Source organism: Pleuronectes platessa, chromosome 10 (genome assembly GCF_947347685.1).
Source record: "Pleuronectes platessa chromosome 10, fPlePla1.1, whole genome shotgun sequence".
NCBI classification, from domain to species: domain Eukaryota; kingdom Metazoa; phylum Chordata; class Actinopteri; order Pleuronectiformes; family Pleuronectidae; genus Pleuronectes; species Pleuronectes platessa.
The window spans coordinates 12,303,089-12,323,213 of NC_070635.1; the positions used below are offsets into that span (position 1 = coordinate 12,303,089).

The following is a 20,125-nucleotide window of genomic DNA, read 5'->3' on the forward strand; positions in this document are numbered from 1 at the left end:
AATAGTTCACGTTCATAGTTCACCATTTAAATTCTGAACTAGTTCATAGTTCAGTTCATTTCATAGTTTTAAGGTGGACAGTGAGAATGAAAGACTTAACTTGTTAAAGAAAACCTTATCCATCACTACCCCTTGCCTTTACTGTCGGAATGTTTATCAGACAGTGTGTACAAATCCCTCAGATAATAATAAGGTGCATCGGATCTCGGATGTAGTTGCTGAGTCTGCGTCTCTGCTTTCTCTTGCCATCTGTATATGAGACCGAGAGCTGTTGTGTTGCAGGTATGGCCTGCCCCTTTAAGGAAAGTTTGTAGTGTGTGACGTAGTGCACCAGGGTATTGTGGGAAAATACGCTAAAAATGTGTTTATAAGGAGAAGTGACAGAGCACCTAGAGGTGATGCGAGTGTTGCTCCTGCTGTATATCCGAGAAATAAAGTGGCCGCATTCCAAGTAAAGGAACACAAGCACATAATCTCCTGTGGGGGGGTGGCGGCTACAGGCTTGCGTAGGTCAGTCACCTGTGAAGACCAACATCATCTACCCCTGAACCAGCGCGGAGAAATGATGATGAAATGTAATATAAAAATTTAAAATATAAAATTAAATATAAAAAAATGTAATTAAATTAAATATATATTTTTTTAATTAAATTAAATGGGGAAAAAAATAAAAAATAATAACTGCGCGCGCACATCCTGCGCAGAAGCCCATTGCGCACATCCTGCGCAGAAGGATTTTTTTAATTAAATTTTATCCTGTTTTTATATTGAATTAATTTAAATTAACATAGTGTAAGATATTTTTCAATTAATAGAAGAAGTCCTGCCAATTTTAAGTGTAACATATTATTGCCAACTTTTAAAATGGGAATGAGTGGGATTCGAACCCGGGTCACTGTTGTTAGAGACAACAGTGACCCGTTGTCTCTCCCCCAGTTAAGGTGGGAGAGACAGAGAGTAAGGAAAGATGAATAAAAAAAAAATTAAATTATCAGGTGCACAATTCAGAAAGCACCGCAAAGTAGAGGTGCAGGTATCTGAGTCATTTTACATTGTAAAGCATCCACTCCACTGACACCGACCTCACCCACTATAAATGGACTGGGACGAGTCCAAGAGGTTGCACTTTGATGTCTGTGGTCTGATAGTGTGTTGTCATCTGATGTCGTGCAGTCTGTAATCCAATCAGGGAGGGGGAGAGAGTGTTATCCATGGTAATCCCACATGCAGAGAGAGAGAGAGAGAGAGGCAGAAAGAGAAATCCAGGGTAGCTTGGGTCATTAACAAAGACACAACCAGTTGAAGGGCAGCAGTGATCTCTGAAGGCGACGCCACTGCTCAGCGTTATTGGTAAGGCAAAAAAAATAAAAACAAAGCCCACTGCTGCAGAATGTGTCTCTGTGAGTTGAGCGCTTCCTCTCATGTAATTCTGTCTGTCTCTCTGATCTGATCTCGTCTGACAGCTGCCCGCCCGGGTCCCAGGTTGTCAGTGGATACCTCTCCATGGAGACACAGTCCCAAAGGCAGGGGGGGGGGGGGGGGGGCTCTGGGAGAGAGGAGACCCTCACTTTGATGGAGCAATAAGCCAGAGAGAGAGGATGAGGAGGTTGTAGCAGCAGCGAGGTCCCCTGTGGAGGAGCCAGTGGAGTGGATATCAACAGGAGGAAAGAAGGCGGAGGAGGTGGAGGAAGTGAGAGTTAACTTCTCAGGTAGGAAACATTCACATCAGATCTGAACATTTAAAAAAACTGAAGAAACAAATGAGCCAATAGAGATTGAACCTGGTTCCCTGCCCTGGTCACGTTTGCTGTGATCGACCTGTGTGCTTGCAGGATGGGGTTTGATCTTGAGAGGTTTGTGGGCTATGTGAACGAGGGTCTGCTGTGCTGTGTGTGCCGAGACGTGTTGGAGCGCCCCCTCCAGGCGCCCTGCGAACATGCCTACTGCAGCGCGTGCATCAGCAGCTGGCTGGTCCATCACCACTCCTGTCCTGAGGACAGACAGCCGCTGGATGTGGGGAGTCTCAAACCTCTCTACAGGTCTATATCATAGTTCTTCATATGCAATTCCTCACAGCTTCATCTCCTTCTATTCACCGGCGTCATGAATGCTCCCTTCTCATCTCCCTCCGATTGTATTCCTGTCTTTGTGTGTCTGTTGACAGGTACATGCGTAATGACCTGAACCGTCTGCAGGTCCGTTGTGTGAACGCAGCCCAGGGGTGTGACGTGGTCTGCCCCCTGGAGGGCCTGCACACACACGAGGATGAGTGTGAGTTTGCCTTCGTATCCTGCTCCAACACAGGTAGGACGCCTCACGCTGACTGCAGGGCCGCTCATCTCCTGGCTCCTGTTACACCTTTTATTTGATCCTAGTCGTAAGATTCAATTGCACAAAAGTAATGTGACACCTGAGTGTGGGGGGTGAGCAGCAGGTGAGACTTGCTGTCATGGCTACTAAACAAACTAGTGCACCGGTGGGACTTGTTCAGAACTCAAAGCTGCACAGCACAGACTCCCTCTCACACACATACATACACACACACACACACACACACACACACACACACACACACACACACACACACACACACACACACACACACACACACACACACACACACACACACACACACACAGTGCAGTGAGGGTCGACTTTCCATCATTCTTTAATGAGCGTTTTACAAGTGTGTATTCGTAGTATAAACAAGAATGTGCTCACATTGTGACTGTGACCTGTCATCGGCAGGTGGAGAATACATATGTTACCGTTGTGGTAGGTATAGTGACAGAGTGTGTGCATGCCGTGTGACTTTTTGCTGTGAAATACAACAGACACAAACAGCAACATATTATTTAACATCAGATTCAACCTGATATTTAATGTCACTGTATAAGATGTCATCATTACATTTGCATCAAAAAGGATTCATTTAAATAGAGTATAAATATAAAATAATTACACAAGGCTGTGACAGTAAGTTCTCTTTTTTCCTCAATACTAAGCTTAAAAGCTGGATTTCAGTAAACATTTAAGAGCATCCACAGTGAAATTAAAAGTCTATTTTCAAATAGATGGCAATGTCCACCAAGTAACAAGAAATTTCAGATCCTTCTGTATATTACTCCAGAAAGAGAGGGCACCGCTTTTTGGCAAAGTTCTGTTCTAACTCTGGGGATCAGCATTGGTAGAATATTGTGAGAGGGTAGGCCATGCTGCATTTTGGATTTTACACATGTGTGTGTGCAGGTGCATGTGTAAAATTTTGTAAAATTTTAATTAATAAACTACCTTCACATTTTATAATTTTTCCTCGAAAGAATTACAAAAGAGTGAATTATAATGATTTTAGAAAATCAGCAGCAAGTTCAACAAACCTGGATTTTTCTTAGTCGCATCTTCACATTGGACCTGTGCATCACATCACATCAGTCTTAGAGATTTGGTTGTTTTATTCAAGTCGAGAGACATTTCGACTTGAACAATATTGTGGTGCTGCCCTCTCTAAACCCAGTTTCCTTTTTGTATAACGCTGCATCCTGTCTCACGGGGCCTCTCTCCTCTCAGGTTGTCCCGTGCAGATAGAGAGGCGAGGTTTGGAGGCCCACTTGTCAGAATGTGCCTTCTGCAGCAGAGAGTGTCCCAACGGCTGTGGTCACACACTTCTCTCCAGCGATCAATCACAACACAACTGTGTGGCAGAGCTGCGCACAGAGGTGGAGCTGCTCAGGTGCGTCTCGGGACTCGTCGCATTGAGTTGGAATGGCTCTGCACATCATAACCCTGGTCTTGTTGAATGTTTGCTGAAGGGCGGAGATGCTGTGTAAGTTGGAGGAGGTGCGACGAGAGATGGAGTCTCGCTTGGACTCGCAGAGGAGACACATGGTGCAGAAAGAGTCCCAGCTGAAGAACGAGGTGGAGGAGCTCAAGGTAACTCCTCAGTTTTTAAAAGGAGAAAAGACGAAGTACATTTACTGAATCAAATGTTTGATGTCCTGGCACATTATTGAATATTTATACTACATATACACAATTACACAGCATTTCAGAGAGATATTTACTTTCCTCACTATGAGGTTTTAGAGTAAAAACATGAGAACTACAGTATATTCATGCTCAAGGTTAAAAGTTCTTCATAGCTGCATGTTGGTGCATCCTGAATAAACCTCTCCCTCCAGGATCAGTTGTCCCGTGTGATGTGTGACATGCGAGCCCTGTTGGGAGCAGAGCGTCTGAGGCGGCAGGAGCAGGCCGAGGCAGATCTGGAGAAGAGAGAGCTGCTGGAGCTGCTGAGAGAGCTGCAGCCAATCAAGAGTCAGCATCCCGTCGACCAGAAGGCCAGAGACCAGCACCAGGGTGCGCAGCCCGGTTGGGAGCTACACACTGACACTAGACACCTGCAGAGGAAGGCGTCCTTGCATTCCTCCAGTCTGTCTCTGCATTCAGGTCAGGCGATGAATGTGTCAGGTCCACCACCATCACCGCAGCTGGGTGAGGGGGGGCGCAAGGTTGGTACCCGGAGTCTGACTCTGGACTGCATCAAGAGGAAGAACCGGGAGGTGACCGTGATCTGAGACTGGACTGATGAGTCGTCAGCCAGATCTGAGAAGATGAATTCTTTTTTGGAAATATTTTGGCAACAATTTGGATGCAATTACATGCACTGTACTAAATAGTACAGGAAGTTATGTAGCCGTCTGGTATGATGAGTTTTAGATGTTTTTTTTTTTTTAAATCAAATGCGGGTGTAGATTAGAATTGAAAGACATTGTTATGCTGTGAACTGAACCACATTGCATCTTAAGGGCAGGTCTTTTGTGTAATTTTACATCTGTGGATTTCCAATTTATATTATAATTTATTTTGTAGTCGTGCTCAGCTCACCCTCATAATATTTGCAAACAGACCATTGTGTAACATCCCTTGTTTTTGTATTCAGCAAGTTTCAGCAAAAACATTGTTACATCGAGTTAGTTTACTTGATTTTAGAACCAAATTATTCTCATATTCTTTATCATTGATCCATCTGATATTTTGTCCATTCAAAAACTGGCTTCATAAAAAAGTGTACACTAAAATGTATTAAAAAAAGATGAACAAAAATAAGAAAATGGTTTCTTGGGTTTCAGACTACAGAGGAAAAGTTGTACAAGGCAACTCTTGGAGGGCCGCTGGCTTAGCGTTCATATTCTACTGCAGTGTGTTGTGAAAGCCTACATTATTTTGATAGAACACAAACACACAAATATTGTCCTGGATGTTCTCATGTTGCATTTTTAGGTTCAAATAATGTTGTAGATCACGTAACCCTCTGCAATAGTTTCGCATTTTAATAAGCATACGGGTAATAAGAATGTAAAGCTCATTTACGATCACCTTTATTCTCTCAATACAACTCATAACAAAACATAAAACATCAACACAGTCTGAACGTCATTGTGACAACATCATCCCACCATGTTTCCATGGAGACAGTATACAACATATCCTGATTGGTCCATTTGTTGCCACGAAAGGCTGCAGTCATTACCCAGGTGAATTTACCTGGTGAAGGAGCGAACGTGCCTGCCCCTCCCACCTCCGCTCCCACCTCCGCTCCCTCCTCCTCCTCCTCCTCCTCCTCCTCCGCCGCTAAACTTGCTCCCCTGAGAACCTCTCCCTCCTCCGCCTCCCCCGCCTCCTCCTCCGGCACCGCCGCCGCCACCTCCACCCCCGCTAAGCCATGACAGGCCGGTGCCTCCTCTGCCCCGCGGAGCTCGGTCCCGAGGAGCGAGGCGATACGCACCTGGAAGAAACAGAGAGAACCATATTTTCAGCTCAGTGTTTAGAAATTCCTACAAAAAATATCCTGAAACGTGTGCGCATATCTGCATGACATACTTGCTGGGGGTTGTCTGGACGGCAGCGGTCCACGTGTGAAGTTGCTCTGGCCTCCCCGGGGTTCGCTGTAGGTTCCTCTGTGAGTGATGCCTGGAATTTGGCCGCTCCATGATGACCCTCTGCCTCCTTCTCTTCTAGTGTAGTTCCCTGCCGAACCAAACCGAAATGATTTGTCACCCTCTACTGGCCAAGAAGTGCTTCTTCTAGACTACTATTTTATACTGCTCAGTCTAAATACGTTAAGTTCAATATAAAAACCTGCAGCCCAGTTGCTAACTTTATCCAGAGCTTTCAACCACATCTGACCAACTTCATCAGTAAATGAGGTCTGCTCAGTTTTCATGAAGGTCAACATGTGACCCAGGTATATAACTAATAGATGGTTGAATCATGATGGAGTGGTGACAACATTTATGAAAGCCCTGGTAAAAGCCAGGAAGTGGATCTTGACAATACATTTTTGAGTCAAACTCCATTGTCAAGACTGATACTTATACATTCATATTGCAGAAAAGATTGTGAGTGTCTGTGACTCAGTGTGTGCGTCATCTGTGTGTACCTACCAGTTAGCAGGACGCCTTTAGGTTGTGGTGGAGTGAAAAAGCGAGCCTGGCTGTGGAAGGTGGCTCTGCCTCTGTTGCCGGTGAACAGTCCTCTGGTGGGGGGTTTGGGTGAGCTCTTGGGCAGTCGTTTTTGGGCCAAAAGCCCAAGCGGCGTAATGTCCTTAAACTCTGCTGCCACAAAGTCATCCACGTGCATACTGGGAGGACGGGAAGTGTTCTGTTTGCGCTGCCGGAAGATATCGTGGGGTCGGCAGAGATTTTGTCCAAACCCTCCTCGACCTCCGCGGCCACGTGGAGCAGCCATGATGTGGGCTCGTTTAGCGGGCTCGCAGTAATCCGATTTACCACTGCAGGGACAAACATTCAATTACACTTAGTAATTTTAGCGAAGATTATGTGAAAAAGTTTAAGGATATTAAAAGGGACACGAGCCGAATACTGAACCTGAACCTTGAAGTGATGAACGTCTCATGTTTGTGTTTGCCGAGTCTGAAGCCTTTTGTAGTCTTGGTGTGACCAGGGGAGGTCGGCTCAGACAGGAAGGAGCGCTCCAGCTCTGCCTTCAGGTCCAGTTCTGGACAACACTCCTGAGCCAGACCCACCAGATCCACCTTCACCTTCCACACAGAGAGAAGAGAGTGGTGACCGGTAAACACTGTGTCCCAACACTGAAGCTGATCATCTGTCACCATTTTCATTTTCCAAAATATAAACAACTTCATTAAGTGATTTCACAACTCAATCTTAAGAACAAAAGAAAAAACATAAGGACGGCAGCTATGGTCTGAGAGAAAGAAACTTTTGTTTCTTTGTCTCTGGTTCTGGTTTGAACCAAACAAGGTCCCTTTCTTTCGGGTTGTCACCATAGAAGTGTGGCAATAATATATTAATTATTTTTTGAATTTATAAGAGAGGACAACATTTCAAGTTTTCTTGTTTTTGCCGGTGTTGATCTTATTGCGTTTATAAAATATGTGTAGAATTCGACTCGGCTTTATTTAGTTTACTTATATTACTGCCAAAATTCATGTCCTTGTTGTTATGTTGTTTTTCTGTTTAACCATGTTGTTTGTAGCTTTTAAACTATACATTGTTATCATGCTCTTACTTTGAAAAACATTGAACTAGAAAAGAAAAGATAATGTGCAAAAACAGTCATTCTACAGGAAGTAATAACATGTGATTAATAACACACCAATTGAATGAGATAAAAAAAATTCTGTAATTGTGAAGCCTCACAAGGTCTCATGAGATCTTGCACATGCACTGTGTGTTTACAAGCACACTAACCATGTCAAGGTCTACTTCTATGTCATCAGTGTGGAAGGGAGAGAACCACAGAGCCTTCAGCTGCTCATCCAGAGCTTCTGACAGGATAAACACCGTCCTGCAGATGAAAAGCGCACACAGGTTATGATTAGTCAGGCTCTAGTTTCAAAGAAAGCCCTTGTACTAAAAGCCATGTTAACACCATTTTGTTATGAATATTTGATAAGATTATTCTGTCATTATACATTTTCCTTTACTAGGATTGTACATGCTTTCACTATGGTGGATGACTTTAAGGACAAAGACCTCAAAAACTTGATATCCACACACACACAAAAACAACTGAACCTGTGGTTAAATTGGGCCCCGAGTGTCTCGGGAGCCGGCAGAGTGGGCTCAGTGTCAGCAGCTGGAGGTGTGTCGGTGGCCGTCTCCAGTGTCTGCCTCAGAACAATCACATTTTCCAACATGGCCTCCAGTGATTCATCTTCTTTAGAAAGCTTCTACAGACAAACAGACAGTTAGTTTAATGTCAAGGCCTCACCAACCCTAATTAAAACCCCATAAATGCATCATTTGTACCGTAATCTGTTTCTCTAAAGTCGGGAGCGGATGTGACTCAGACTCCTCCCACTGCAGCAGAGCTTTCATCTCAGAGCCGGACAGGAACCGTGGAGGATGGGAGAAGGAGGTCTCTTCACCAGACCCCTGAGCCTCGTCGACACACTGAATTAGAACAGACAAATCCAACAATAAAATCAAACTATCACAGACTGTACGGAAATCTATGAGAGAACAAAGCTCAAGTGTTTTTCATTATGTAACAACTGCTTATTTAGACATAGAGCCAAGAACTAACCATTGCGTCTGTGTTGAGAATCTGTCTGAGGAAGTCCAGCAGAGCTGAGAGCAAATCTGCTGAGTCCTTGTTAAATGCACACACCAGCCTCTTTAAGAGTGAGCAAAGAGCCGCATCATGTTTCTTCAGCGCACTGAAAGAAAGATGAAGTGTCACCAACGGCTTGTTTGACTTAGAGAAGAATCTAAAAGTAATCACAACAGGAAACAGTGGTTATTCCAAGAAACATGAATGATACATTGTCATTACACTTTGAAGTGGTAAAGTCCATAGTCGTGCTCTGTGAAGAATGTCAAGGTCCTGAGAGAGGTGAGGAGGAGAGGGACGCTGCTCTCTGCATTCCCCAAAACCTCTAACAAGGCGTTGCACACTGATGACATCATCTCTCGCCCCGGAAGTGCATTGGCTAGCTGCTCGACCTCGGACACACAACTTTCACCAGGTGGAGATATCACCAAAGAAATGTCCTGATGAAGACAGAGATTTTTAATATCCGTTTTATTCCTCTGCCTATATGGACATGGGTTGTTTCATGCTCACTTCATTACTTACTTGGTCACACAGTGACTGTAATATTGTCCCCACTAGTTCGCTGCACTGCTGCTGTTGTAAGCAGGCGCCGGTGGGAGGAACCAACAGGGGCAGAAGCAAAGGGAACAGATCGGCCATTTGTTCATCTCCGGACACCGACCCGGACAGGAGGTGTAATGCTGCGCTCTTACAAGCTCTCTGTGACACCAGGGCATCCATCAAAGAGAGCAGACGGAGGGCCTGGACCCAGCACACACTTTTCCCCTCCACCCTGCAGTTAGCAATCATTATTCAGTTAAAACACAATTTAGAGCATAATCACAATTAACTTAGTGTGTGAATGTGTTTCACTCACGGCTGCAGCTCCTCCAGCAGCAGCTCCACCAGGGTTTTCATGATGAGCGTCGCAGTGGGCGAAGACAGGTCTGCCAGTTGAACTAACACTCTCCGCAGCATGGCTAGGAGAGGAGGGCATGTAGTTCCACACACACACCTCAGCACCTCGGAAAACACTTTCCACTGCGCCCGTATGTGCATGCTCCACAGCTTCCTGGTGTTTAAGGCTACAGCCACATCTTGGACTGAGATCACCTACGGAAACAGCAGTATGTCACCACCAACATGCTTATGTACCACACAGATAAGCAGGCAGAGGGGTAGGAGTGAGATGAGGTACCTGAGTGCTCTGCATTGGGAGTGGCAGAGGCAGGAGCTCAGACAGCAGCGTCAGACCAGAGAACAGACCTTCAGGGGCTTTCAGCAGTGAGCCCAACACCTCCTTCAGCATCAGCGACCAAGTGTTACTGGCCAGAGTCTCTTCTGTATGAGTCACCTGCAGCAAACACACACATTGTCTCAGAAAAATGATTCCCCGTGACACTTTGAGTTGTATTGATTGGTTACGCAAAATAGCCTCGTCCTCCCTCAGTCACACACCTCCTCATTGACACCCTGTGTGAAAGTGAGCAGCACATCCACAATTAAAGCCTGCACTCTGGTCTCCTCCCCGTCCAGACGTCCAGATGCAGGGATGGAGCAAACAATCATGTGGAGCGTCACCAACACACTGGCAACACGAGTGTCCCTGAACTGAAAAGCTCCCCGGCGGAGGAGCTCCGTCAACATGGTGCGCAACAGCCTGAGCGTGCTGATGCATATACTGAGGATCATGCAGCGTTGCGGCGTGGGGCCCATTTGTCCGTGTACACGCCATGGCTGCAGCAACACGCTGCACAGCTTCTGCAGGATACGCACACATGTATCCAGACCCTCGCCTGAGAACAGCTGAACCCCTGCGAGACTCCACTTGAGATCCCTCTGCTGACCTGCAGAAAGGAGGCGACATGGTGAGAAATGTGCATGATAGAGAAGACTAGAAGTGTATTTACGGGGCATCTTAATTTCTGATTCATTGAAAAATAAAGCCATGCTTTGCGTCTTTACCTTCGACGGAAGGAGGGGGGCTGGCAATGTGACCGAGAACCCTGAGCGCAGTGACAAGACCAGCTCCGTCCGCAGTCAACACATTTTCCACATTCTGAATCGAAGAGAAAATACATCTTTAAAGATCACAGCAATCATTATTTGCATATAGCCTCGACTCAAACATGCTACGGAACAGGTATATGCTGGAGCTGTTCAGACTTGTCAGTGAAGTGCTGCATTCCAAGGCAATGTATATCACTGATGATTTTGAAGTTCACAAGCAAGATGTGTTGAGGACACGCTGTTTATTGTGTGTCTTCTCGCTTTGTTAACAGTTTTGTTGTTTATAAAGTTTGCATTCTTATGTAGGTTATGGGGATATGAGCCTGACCTGTTTTTTTTAGCGTGGCGACAAAAATGCTAAATTTTCCTGTGATGATAAAATTGAAAGAGCTCTATAAATATCAGCTGAATAAAAAAGATTTTACTTAGAGAGGTCAGTCCCTGGTGATTCGGTTTATGTGAGAGGCTTTGATTCCTTCCAAGAAAGAACTCAATGTTGTAGACAAATCTCTTGCAGCCACCCAAACACTGAAAACTGAGATTTATCACTCAGGAAGTATTAGGATTGTCTTCAGGGAATATAAGAGACTGAGAGTGAAAAGTGAAAACATAGTGAAATGTTGCTTTATGCTGGATGTTAACTGAGTAAGATCTGTACCTGTTTAATGTACTCTAGGAGGGTTGGAATGCTGCCGATCTCAAAGCGAAGTTTTTCGAGAGGCTCCAACCATTTACTGAGCTCTGAAGAATAAAAGAAAGAAACAGTCACACCAAAACCCTCATATGCAACATCATAACTAGGTCTACATTAACGATAGCTACCTTGTAACTTGGCATTGGTGTCATCAGCCTTGGCTAAGGCGAGCAGTGGAGAAGCAAACTGTTCCATCATCCTCAGGTCATTAGAGCTTTGCACCACGAGTAACACCAGCATACAGGCATAATTATATGTCACTGCTTTGCGAGCCTTCGCTTCACTAAAGGAGGAGAAGACAAAAACAGTGGAAACATAATCAGACACCAGTGCAAAGTGATGAAGAGGAACAAAAGGCGAAGAAGATAACAGCTGTACCCCTGTCCATCTTTGCTGTGGTGCTGGAGCAGGGTCACCAGACAGGAGAGGTTGTTGTCCAGGCTACAAACGTGGGCCACAGCACTTCGACCGGTCTGAGTGAAGGTCATCAGGTAGAGCGCATGCAGTAACCCCAGTACCTCTGCATTGTCACCTTCCTCCAGTCCAGCTCCTCCCTCTCCTCCTGTGGCCACATGGCTCATGAGCTCCGACACACCCTGCAGAGCATGCAGCGCCTGCATTAACCACACACCAAAGCCCTCTTCCCCGAACCCGGGCCCGGTGAGAGCTCCCTCTCCACCGGTCAAAGTGCTCTCCTCGCTCTCGCCGTCCGACATTGAAGCCAGAAGACGTAGCAGCAGGTTGGTGGGGCTGGGCTGGGCGAGGAGGAAGAGCAGACCTGGCTGGGTGAGCGACAGGAAGCGCAGGATCTCTCGGATTGCTGTGGTGACACCTACGTGCCCAGCCGCAGCAGCTGCCGACAACACCACTGTCGTGCTCTCCAAGAAATGGCATGCGTGCATATACCTGTGACAAAAGGAAGAGCAATATTATAAATCTAATCAGTCACAACATTCAACTATGTGTCAGAGTTTCTGCATTGTGTAGGGTTTGGGGTCAGCAGGTAAATATGTACCTATATAGTGCTGGATATGGATCGTCTCTCTCCTGTGGTCCCGTTATTCTTGCAGAAGTCGGGAAAGCTTTCCCAGGTGGCTGCACCATGCAGTAAGGGGCCGTCTCTAGCAGGTGATGCAACTCTTCCAGAACCCCTGCCAACCTATCGAGCTCTGCCTCGCACACAGGGGGGTAGGCTAGCGATGGTTCCTCCTCCATGGGGCTGTCGGCCTCCTCCATGTCCTCCTGTGGATGATAGCTGCGATCAATACAGAAATATATGTACTCTGGCATTTCAAGAACACCTGTGTGTGCATCTGTGTACCTGCTGTGTTTCACTCCATGCTGCTGCTGTATTCTGTAGGTCGACCAGTACCTCGTACATGTGACTCTTCTGTAATATGGCGTTGCCAGCAGTTATGACCCTCACGGTTTCTTCACGTAGGAACAGCTGGACTAAATGCTGAAAAGGACAAAGATCAACCTTTATACTGTTTCTTCTATTAGTCAGTGTTTCTACACAGGTTTGTTTTCTGCAATTGTCAAGGGTGGGCTGTGATGTGGACTAGCTTCTAGGTAAATGACAGAATCAATTAAATATGTGCTGCATTCAAAAAGTTTGAACATTGAAGATCAAGAATTTTCATTGGATTTTGTTCTCTAGCTCTAAGGAAATCCAATTGGAGTCCAATGTTAAATAATGAAGAGGAAACCTGAATATATAGTGTACTGTAAACATAGAAATGATTTGGAAGTTTCTGTGCTTGTTCATCATTGCTTACCTGATATCCGCTCTTCTCCGACTCTCCTGTGTGTAGGAAAGCTTCCACACCAGCAGGAGCGCTAGTCAGAGCGTCCAGAGCTCTAAGGATACAGAGCTTCAGAGTGGAAGATAAGTGGTCTGCGTGGAGCAGCTCCAGTAAAACACCCAGGGCCCCTTCACGCAGCAACGCTGTGAGGCCCTGTGGGCACTCAGTCAGGTGTGATGCAAGCTTGGCACCAGCTTTCAACTGTCTGAGGTTCAGTGCAATTGGCTGTGTGAGAGCAACCTCCATGCTCAGAGCTTGGAGAGCCCACTTGGCTAAGATTCCAACTGGATCCTTCACCTCGCTGTCTTCCTTTTTAATTAAATAGGCCAACCCTTTGCTCAGTTGTCCAGTTGCCTCTTCCAGGGCATTGACCCAGCGAGCATCTCTGTCGTCACCAATGCTACCCAGCAGCTCCTTTAGTTGGGCAACAGCGTCAGCTTCTTCTCCAGGTTCTTTTGCATCACCAGCCTCCCTGGGCTCCTCAACAATGGCCTTCTCAAACTGGGTATCAAAACGAGTCTTGTAAGGGGGGGTGAAGTAGAGCAGGGGCCTGAGTTCTCGCTCATATGGGTCATACTGGACCGGTGGGACAGAAGCCAGGTCCTCCGTAGTGTAGTCCATGTCAAAGGTGGGCAACTTGAAGCTACTATTATCCAAGTCGTCTTCATCACTGGAAATCTGCTCATAACCATCGTCTCCTGGTAGCATGGGAGAGATAGAAGAGCAGGACAATTGGACAAAGTTAATTTACAGCAAAGAAATCCCCATAAGGCTTTAATTACTATTTAAGTCATAGAAATGTGCATGAGAATGAATGAGGAGGCCAGGGACTTCTACATATTTTCTTGCTTGTTCATAGATATATCCCCACACCATATCACTCAGACACGGCAGCATCACTCCAAACAATCAGGGTTAGTTTGACATGCGGGATGAGACGACAGCACAAACTCAGCCAAGGCTGTGAGGATGTGTGAGGTACCACTGCAAACCACAGCTTATGAATCTCGATCATAAGCCTTCAGAGTAAGCCGGCCGAGGGCTACTTGAGAGTTTGAAGCATCCAGCAGTTGTAGATGATGGCAGCATGACAGAGCACACACTCTTGGACTGTCAATCAGCCACAAATGGACCCTTCTCCCGTGGCCCCTTGGGAAGTCTGGTGAGTTTGCGATACCAAGGGGTCCAGGGACCAAGAGTCCATTTGGGATTGTAGCCTATCCTACTCTCACATAAGCACTCCCCTACCTTCCTCCATTTCCTCTTCCTCGTCCTCACCCTCATCTTCCTCCTCCTCTTCTTCCTCCTCCTCCAGAGCGCTTCCCTCTGTACGGGCATCCTCTTCCTCCTCCGGCTCCTCCTCTTCATCGCCCTCCTCTGGCTCAGCATCTGAATACGTCTCATCGGCAGGCAGGGATCTCTCAGGTGACACGGCCTCTAGGTAGTCGTCGCGACCCTCGCGCGGCTCATCTTTGACCACGCCCACTGTAGATGTCCCAGCAAAGATGCACAGTTTAACCAACATACCCTGAAACTGCAATTATTCTCAAAAAATAATTGTCAATTTGTGCACAAGAGTTCTGGAATCATCATGGTGTTTTAACCCTTTTAAAACATAATGCTTATAATTTACGATTTTCCAACCTTTTTTTTATTTTCCCACCTGGCAGGGAGCCACTGGTTTTCAATAATCAATTTACACTAGGAAAATTTAGGCAAATCTGCAAAGTTTACACATAGAAAACCCAATTTCAACCACATTACCATACCGTAATAATCTTGCTAGCACAGATTTAGTTCAACATTATGCTGGCTGTCATGAATTACTACATATAGCAACACCCAATAGAGATTCTCTGTCCTATTGTTGTGAATTAACTGAAACAATGGGAATCCTTGCTTATAGACAATAAGTAAAATAACAAACTATTGAAGCGCTCACCCGTCACTTGGACCTGCTCCTCATCATCATCATCTGGTGGTGGAGGTCCAGGTGGAGTACGAGGCCCTCTGGGTGCTGGTCTGGGTGGGCTGCCATTGTATTGGTCGTCTTTTTCCCACTCTTAAAAACACAAACAACAGATTTACGATGCGATGAAAAAATTAGGGAAAAGAAGTGATAAACTACTCATTGGATATTAAGGTGGGATTATTGGGTAGTTTCAGCTGGATTTATCCACCTTGTTTAACGATCCTCTTTGGCCCGGTTTGCTGTTGTGGGGGTGGGGGTGGTGGAGGAGGGGGCGAGGCTTGGTCATGTCCGTGAGAGCGCTCCGCTGTACCGTACACTGCCACAGTCAGACTGGTGTACCAGCCACGCAGCACCAGGCCGTCTGTGTTCACCTGGAAGGACAAACACATTGAGATATTCACAAATCTAAAGGGAGCTAAAAAAACACTGAACCAAATTTTAACATGGACGATCATTTACCTTCCCACTGGGTCTGAACACAATGGACTTGTTCTCATCATATTCCAGACTGTGGGGGGACAAAGTGAGAAAGAGAAGATTAAAACATATGTTCAATTCTACAATTTGAACATATTGAAACGGCTGGCTTTAGTTATCAACAGTTCAATTCTAGATTATCCTTATTTATAAACAGCACTTAATTCTGTGCAATTACGTTTAAAAAGCATCGTCATTGTGCCACAAATCTTCCCCTTCTCTCATTTCCTGTCAGCTGTCAGCTGATGAAGCAGATTTATTTTGCAACCTTGCCTCTTCAGATCTCGGTAAATTATTGAAATTAAGTAATCCGTGAAGGACGATTCTGTCCTCAGTTGAATTTAATCAACCTTATACATAATTGTGAGAGAATCACACACCATAAAAATAAATGCAGCTATTAACACCAACATACCATTAAAAATGTATCTTGCTTAAAAACAAAACACATTAGGGTTATCACCAGATCACCCCACCAGCCTACCAAACTGATTCTTAGGCTAAAAAATATTTGAGTCATACTTGTTTATGTTGTGAATATTTAAATATGAATGACAACGGTTCAAAAATATTTCTCCAACATTTCTCGTGGAGATACACGAGGTCCCCTTAAGAGTTTTCTCTTACGCAACGGACACTTCTAAATAAAGGTTTATCCTCTGGTGTCACTAAGCACACCTCTTTTATTATGGAGGTGAGAATAAAAATGCTTGGCTGTATTTCAGTGGGACCTCTAAGTCTTTGTGTCACTTGTAGTTACTGTGGGTGGGGTTGAGTTTCTGGAGAGACCAGTTAGCCAGCATGGGAACAAAGAGGACTGATTATGGGTGGGTGCAGCCCGGCCTCTGAGAACCAGGTTCAGATGCTACCGGGACTGGCTTTACAGGTGAGACAGACTGAAGCACTTTCAGGACCGATCCAGGAAATGCAGAGATGGAAAATGAGGAGGGGCTAGGAGGGAAACAGAAACAGAACGTGAAGAGTGAAGATCATTCCGACCTGCCCAGTCTGTTGAAGGCGGGGTGGCTGGGTTTGGCCACATTATTGAAGAACAGCTCCAACTGGAAGGCGTGAGGAGACGTCTCCCTGGAAACATAGAAGCACATGTACAGTGAGGAGATTTCATTCACGAGACTTCGACAGTAATGAGTTATACATGAACATAGGGGTGGGCAATAAAATAACATACATTACGTGGATCCTTTATGGGTAAACCTCAAATCTATTATAAGTCAATGGAACACATCTGTTATGATTCTAAACATTTTAAAGAGCATAATATCCCAATTTAATTGACATTTTCAGGATGTGTGTTTAGTAATTTACATTGATTTATTGTTGAGGTTGGTCGTGCTATACTGGATGACATGTATTATGACCTGACTTGACATGTTGCTATTGTTTATGTCTTCTCTGGTTTACCAAGTGTGAACCAAGGGGATATCAAATTTATAGTGTGTAACATGCATTTTTTTTATGCGTCAGAGATAGGGATGTCCCGATCCGATATTGATATCGGAAATCAGTCCGATATCAGCCAAAAAAGTGAATATCGGATTTTATCGGACTGAATCTAAAAACTCCGATATAAGCGCTCCGATATAAGCTGTCCATTTACCGCTCCAGGACTTCTATAATAGGTGACTCTGGTTTGATCACACTCCAACACAGTAGGTGGTAATGCCCCTTAATTAACGTTGGTGCCGGCCGCGGAAGAAGAGCGTCTCTGATCCAGCATATACAACCCACGTGATCACAACAACGACAACGTGTGTGCCTGCAGCAAGGTGTAGTGATGTCGGCTGTGTGGAAGTATTTTACCGTAAACTCGGACAAAGACGTTGCAGCTAAATGCAACATTTGTCAGGCGCAAGTGTCCCGTGGAGGGACAGAACCGGGAAGGTTCAATACAAGCAACCTCATCGCACATTTGAAAAAACACCACAAAAAAGAACATGAGGATTTTCGCGAGAGCAGCAAGGCGAAGCAACAAGCCTCTGGCTCGCTTCAGCAACCCACGCTGGCCGAAAGCTTTGCAAGACGTGACAAACTACCACGGGACAGCAAAAAGGCAATGGCCATAACAGAAAAGATAGCCCAGTTTATTGTGCTTGATGACCAGCCCCTGTCGGTGGTGAGTAATGTCGGGTTTAAACGCTTAATGGAGCACCTCGAACCTCGCTACATTATTCCTATAGTTTTTGTTGTTTTTGTCCCTGCCCACAGTTGTTTCCAACATATGCTGACAGTAGAAAAATAACTGATGTGAACTTGAATTGTTTGCACTTTAAAATTTAATTTATTCTATTCAATTGTATAATGATGTTGGTAACCAGTGGTTATTTTGCACTTTAAATATAACATTTTGTTTTCATTGGATTTGTTGAGGTAATACTCTTATGTTGAAGGTTAAAATTTATGTAACCAATTGGTTAATAATAAATGGGTCAGTTTTTCCTATACCTACTGTTGCTGACTATTGTTTTCTGTTATATCACTACAACATCAGTAACAGTAACATCACTTTATCAAGCCTTTTCTAACATTCCACACAACAAAATAAGGAATAAATATATGTATGATTTGTGCCTATATCGTATCGTATTGATATCGGTATCGGCCAATACTCAAGGCTACAATATCGGTATCGTATCGGAAGTGAAAAAGTTGTATCGGGACATCCCTAGTCAGAGACTTTCCATACTGTTTATGCTTTAACATAGCAAAGATTATAAAAAATCTATTCCCAAACTATAAGGACATCATTATATATATAAGTTTAATAATGTATGTCCATGTTGATCACCTTTTTTATCAACTACTCTACTTTAGTTTGAGCACGGTTAACCACCGAGAACATTAATCCAGTTAAATTACTTCGAACATTTACCCAACAGGCTCCGTGAGAATCAGGACCTGCTTAACAATAGATCTCAGGTGTCAAACTCACTCATGTGTTATTTTAATGCAGTGGATCTTTCCATTTCCTACAGGAACACATAGATCTCAGGTATCTGTAGCAAACAATCATCTCTGAAGGCGATCATAAGGAATGAGGTTCCTGGGTTTAAAGCCAACAGAGATGCTCCAATCCAGCCTTTTCTCAACCAAAGCAGTTCTGATAGTTTGTCTTAGGGTATCTGTCGATTCCAAGGATGGCTTAAGTTCCAACACTCTTATTTTCCCAAATTTAAAATCTTAACACCAGAAAGGAAACACGAGGGCAGAAAATGATGTAGTATTAAACCCAAGTCAGCAGTTTTGTAAAGCCTTTTTTTTTTTTACTACGTCTAAAGAGTATTAAGTGTTCTATTCTTAAGGTAAATAATATATCCATATATATATATATATAAACTATATTTAGTGTAGACTATAAAATATCTGATAAATTGAGGGTCTTGTTAGTATACAATGCTTAGATTAATTATTAGAAAATTCTTTGACCTAATATAATTCAATATTTCCAAAAGAATGACCATGAAGTGGAACAAACGCCCCCAAAACAAAACCTGACCACTGCAGACAGCCATGATGGTGGACTGTATTATTTTCACATGGATGAACCCAATGGGATGTCAGCTGAATGTTTGTGCTAGTGTGTTTGTGTGTGTGTGTCTCTTACCCAAAAGCTCTGCTGTCAGGTAAGTTACTGTGAGCTTTGATTCCTGGAGGAATGACCCGCACCTCTGTGACGAACACCCCGCAAGGAAACCGCACCACATCCACGTTGGTTAGCTGAGTGGACACGATCACAAATGAACACACGCACACAGTTAATACAGAGTAGATGAGTGACCTGTGCTGCTCCCTCTGAGATAAACATGGCCAGGCTGAGACCTAACAGTTAGCATTAGCCACCTGGCTAGCAACACAACACACTGCGACAGGATGCACAGGAAGGCAGCTGCAGTTGCATGACTGTGTGAATAAAACCACATTTCAAGCTCGTATTGCGATGCATCTGAATGTGCAGGTGTGAAGTGTGTGGTTCAATAAAAGCTGTTAACTGCGGCGTTAACGTGCGCTTCTGTTAGCCAGGCTAACATCGTTAGCTTGGAAGTTAGGCATCACTGTCCCAAACTCCAGAAAAAAACAGATGTAGATTTTGAATGCGGGCAGCTCTGTAGGGAATCGAGCGGCGGTGCGTGCAGGCGTCGGGACAGTTACCTCTGCATTCTGGTGTTTAAACGTATCTAGAAACAGAAGCTCCGTGGCAATATCCCCCGCCATTGCTTCTTCTGATGTCGGTCGGGCCAGGGGGTAAACTTCCGGGTTGCAAGAACACTTCCGGAGCAAGTTCAGCTCCAGGAAGGGAAACAAACAACAACATGCATGATATATTTAAACCCCCCCCGCCCCCCCCCCCAGTAAACACATAACTTTGAATTCCATAAGTGTAAAATATATGTAATTGCATAATCATCATAATTATTATTATTGTAATAATAATAATAAAACTAATAATTTCAATAATAATAACTTGAAGGGAAAGCACCAGCTAAGTTGTCAGAGTAATGATAATCAAATCTGAAAATATATCAAAGTCAACTTTATGGTTGTATCTGCTGGGATTGAAATATCATTTCT

At 44.6% G+C, this 20,125-nt stretch overlaps 2 protein-coding genes across 3 annotated transcripts; one reads left to right on the forward strand and one right to left on the reverse strand.

The window, feature by feature from the left end:
• Positions 1–1,189: 1,189 nt before the first annotated feature.
• rnf41l (ring finger protein 41, like) lies at positions 1,190–5,092 on the forward strand. Its single transcript, XM_053432859.1, has 7 exons — positions 1,190–1,350; positions 1,464–1,709; positions 1,833–2,039; positions 2,165–2,304; positions 3,568–3,730; positions 3,810–3,930; positions 4,179–5,092. The coding sequence occupies exons 3-7, from the start codon at positions 1,834–1,836 to the stop codon at positions 4,572–4,574; spliced, it is 1,026 nt and encodes a 341-aa protein (XP_053288834.1). The 5' UTR covers positions 1,190–1,350; positions 1,464–1,709; position 1,833; the 3' UTR covers positions 4,575–5,092.
• A 264-nt stretch (positions 5,093–5,356) lies between these two features.
• On the reverse strand, positions 5,357–19,835 carry virma (vir like m6A methyltransferase associated). Of its 2 annotated transcripts, none has more exons than XM_053432858.1 (27): positions 19,706–19,835; positions 19,161–19,273; positions 16,538–16,624; positions 15,521–15,569; positions 15,270–15,432; positions 15,032–15,151; positions 14,368–14,574; positions 13,063–13,787; positions 12,606–12,743; positions 12,300–12,526; positions 11,663–12,190; positions 11,413–11,567; positions 11,249–11,331; positions 10,546–10,639; positions 10,039–10,427; positions 9,779–9,934; positions 9,458–9,693; positions 9,124–9,373; positions 8,821–9,038; positions 8,572–8,704; positions 8,295–8,438; positions 8,061–8,215; positions 7,734–7,830; positions 6,894–7,060; positions 6,444–6,790; positions 5,881–6,027; positions 5,357–5,785 (listed from the first exon to the last, which is right to left on the reverse strand). In XM_053432858.1, the coding sequence occupies exons 1-27, from the start codon at positions 19,766–19,768 to the stop codon at positions 5,541–5,543; spliced, it is 5,436 nt and encodes a 1,811-aa protein (XP_053288833.1). In that variant the 5' UTR covers positions 19,769–19,835; the 3' UTR covers positions 5,357–5,540. The 2 variants fall into 2 exon arrangements, with proteins under 2 accessions (XP_053288833.1, XP_053288832.1); XM_053432857.1 differs by having other exon boundaries at positions 14,338–14,574.
• Positions 19,836–20,125: the final 290 nt, after the last annotated feature.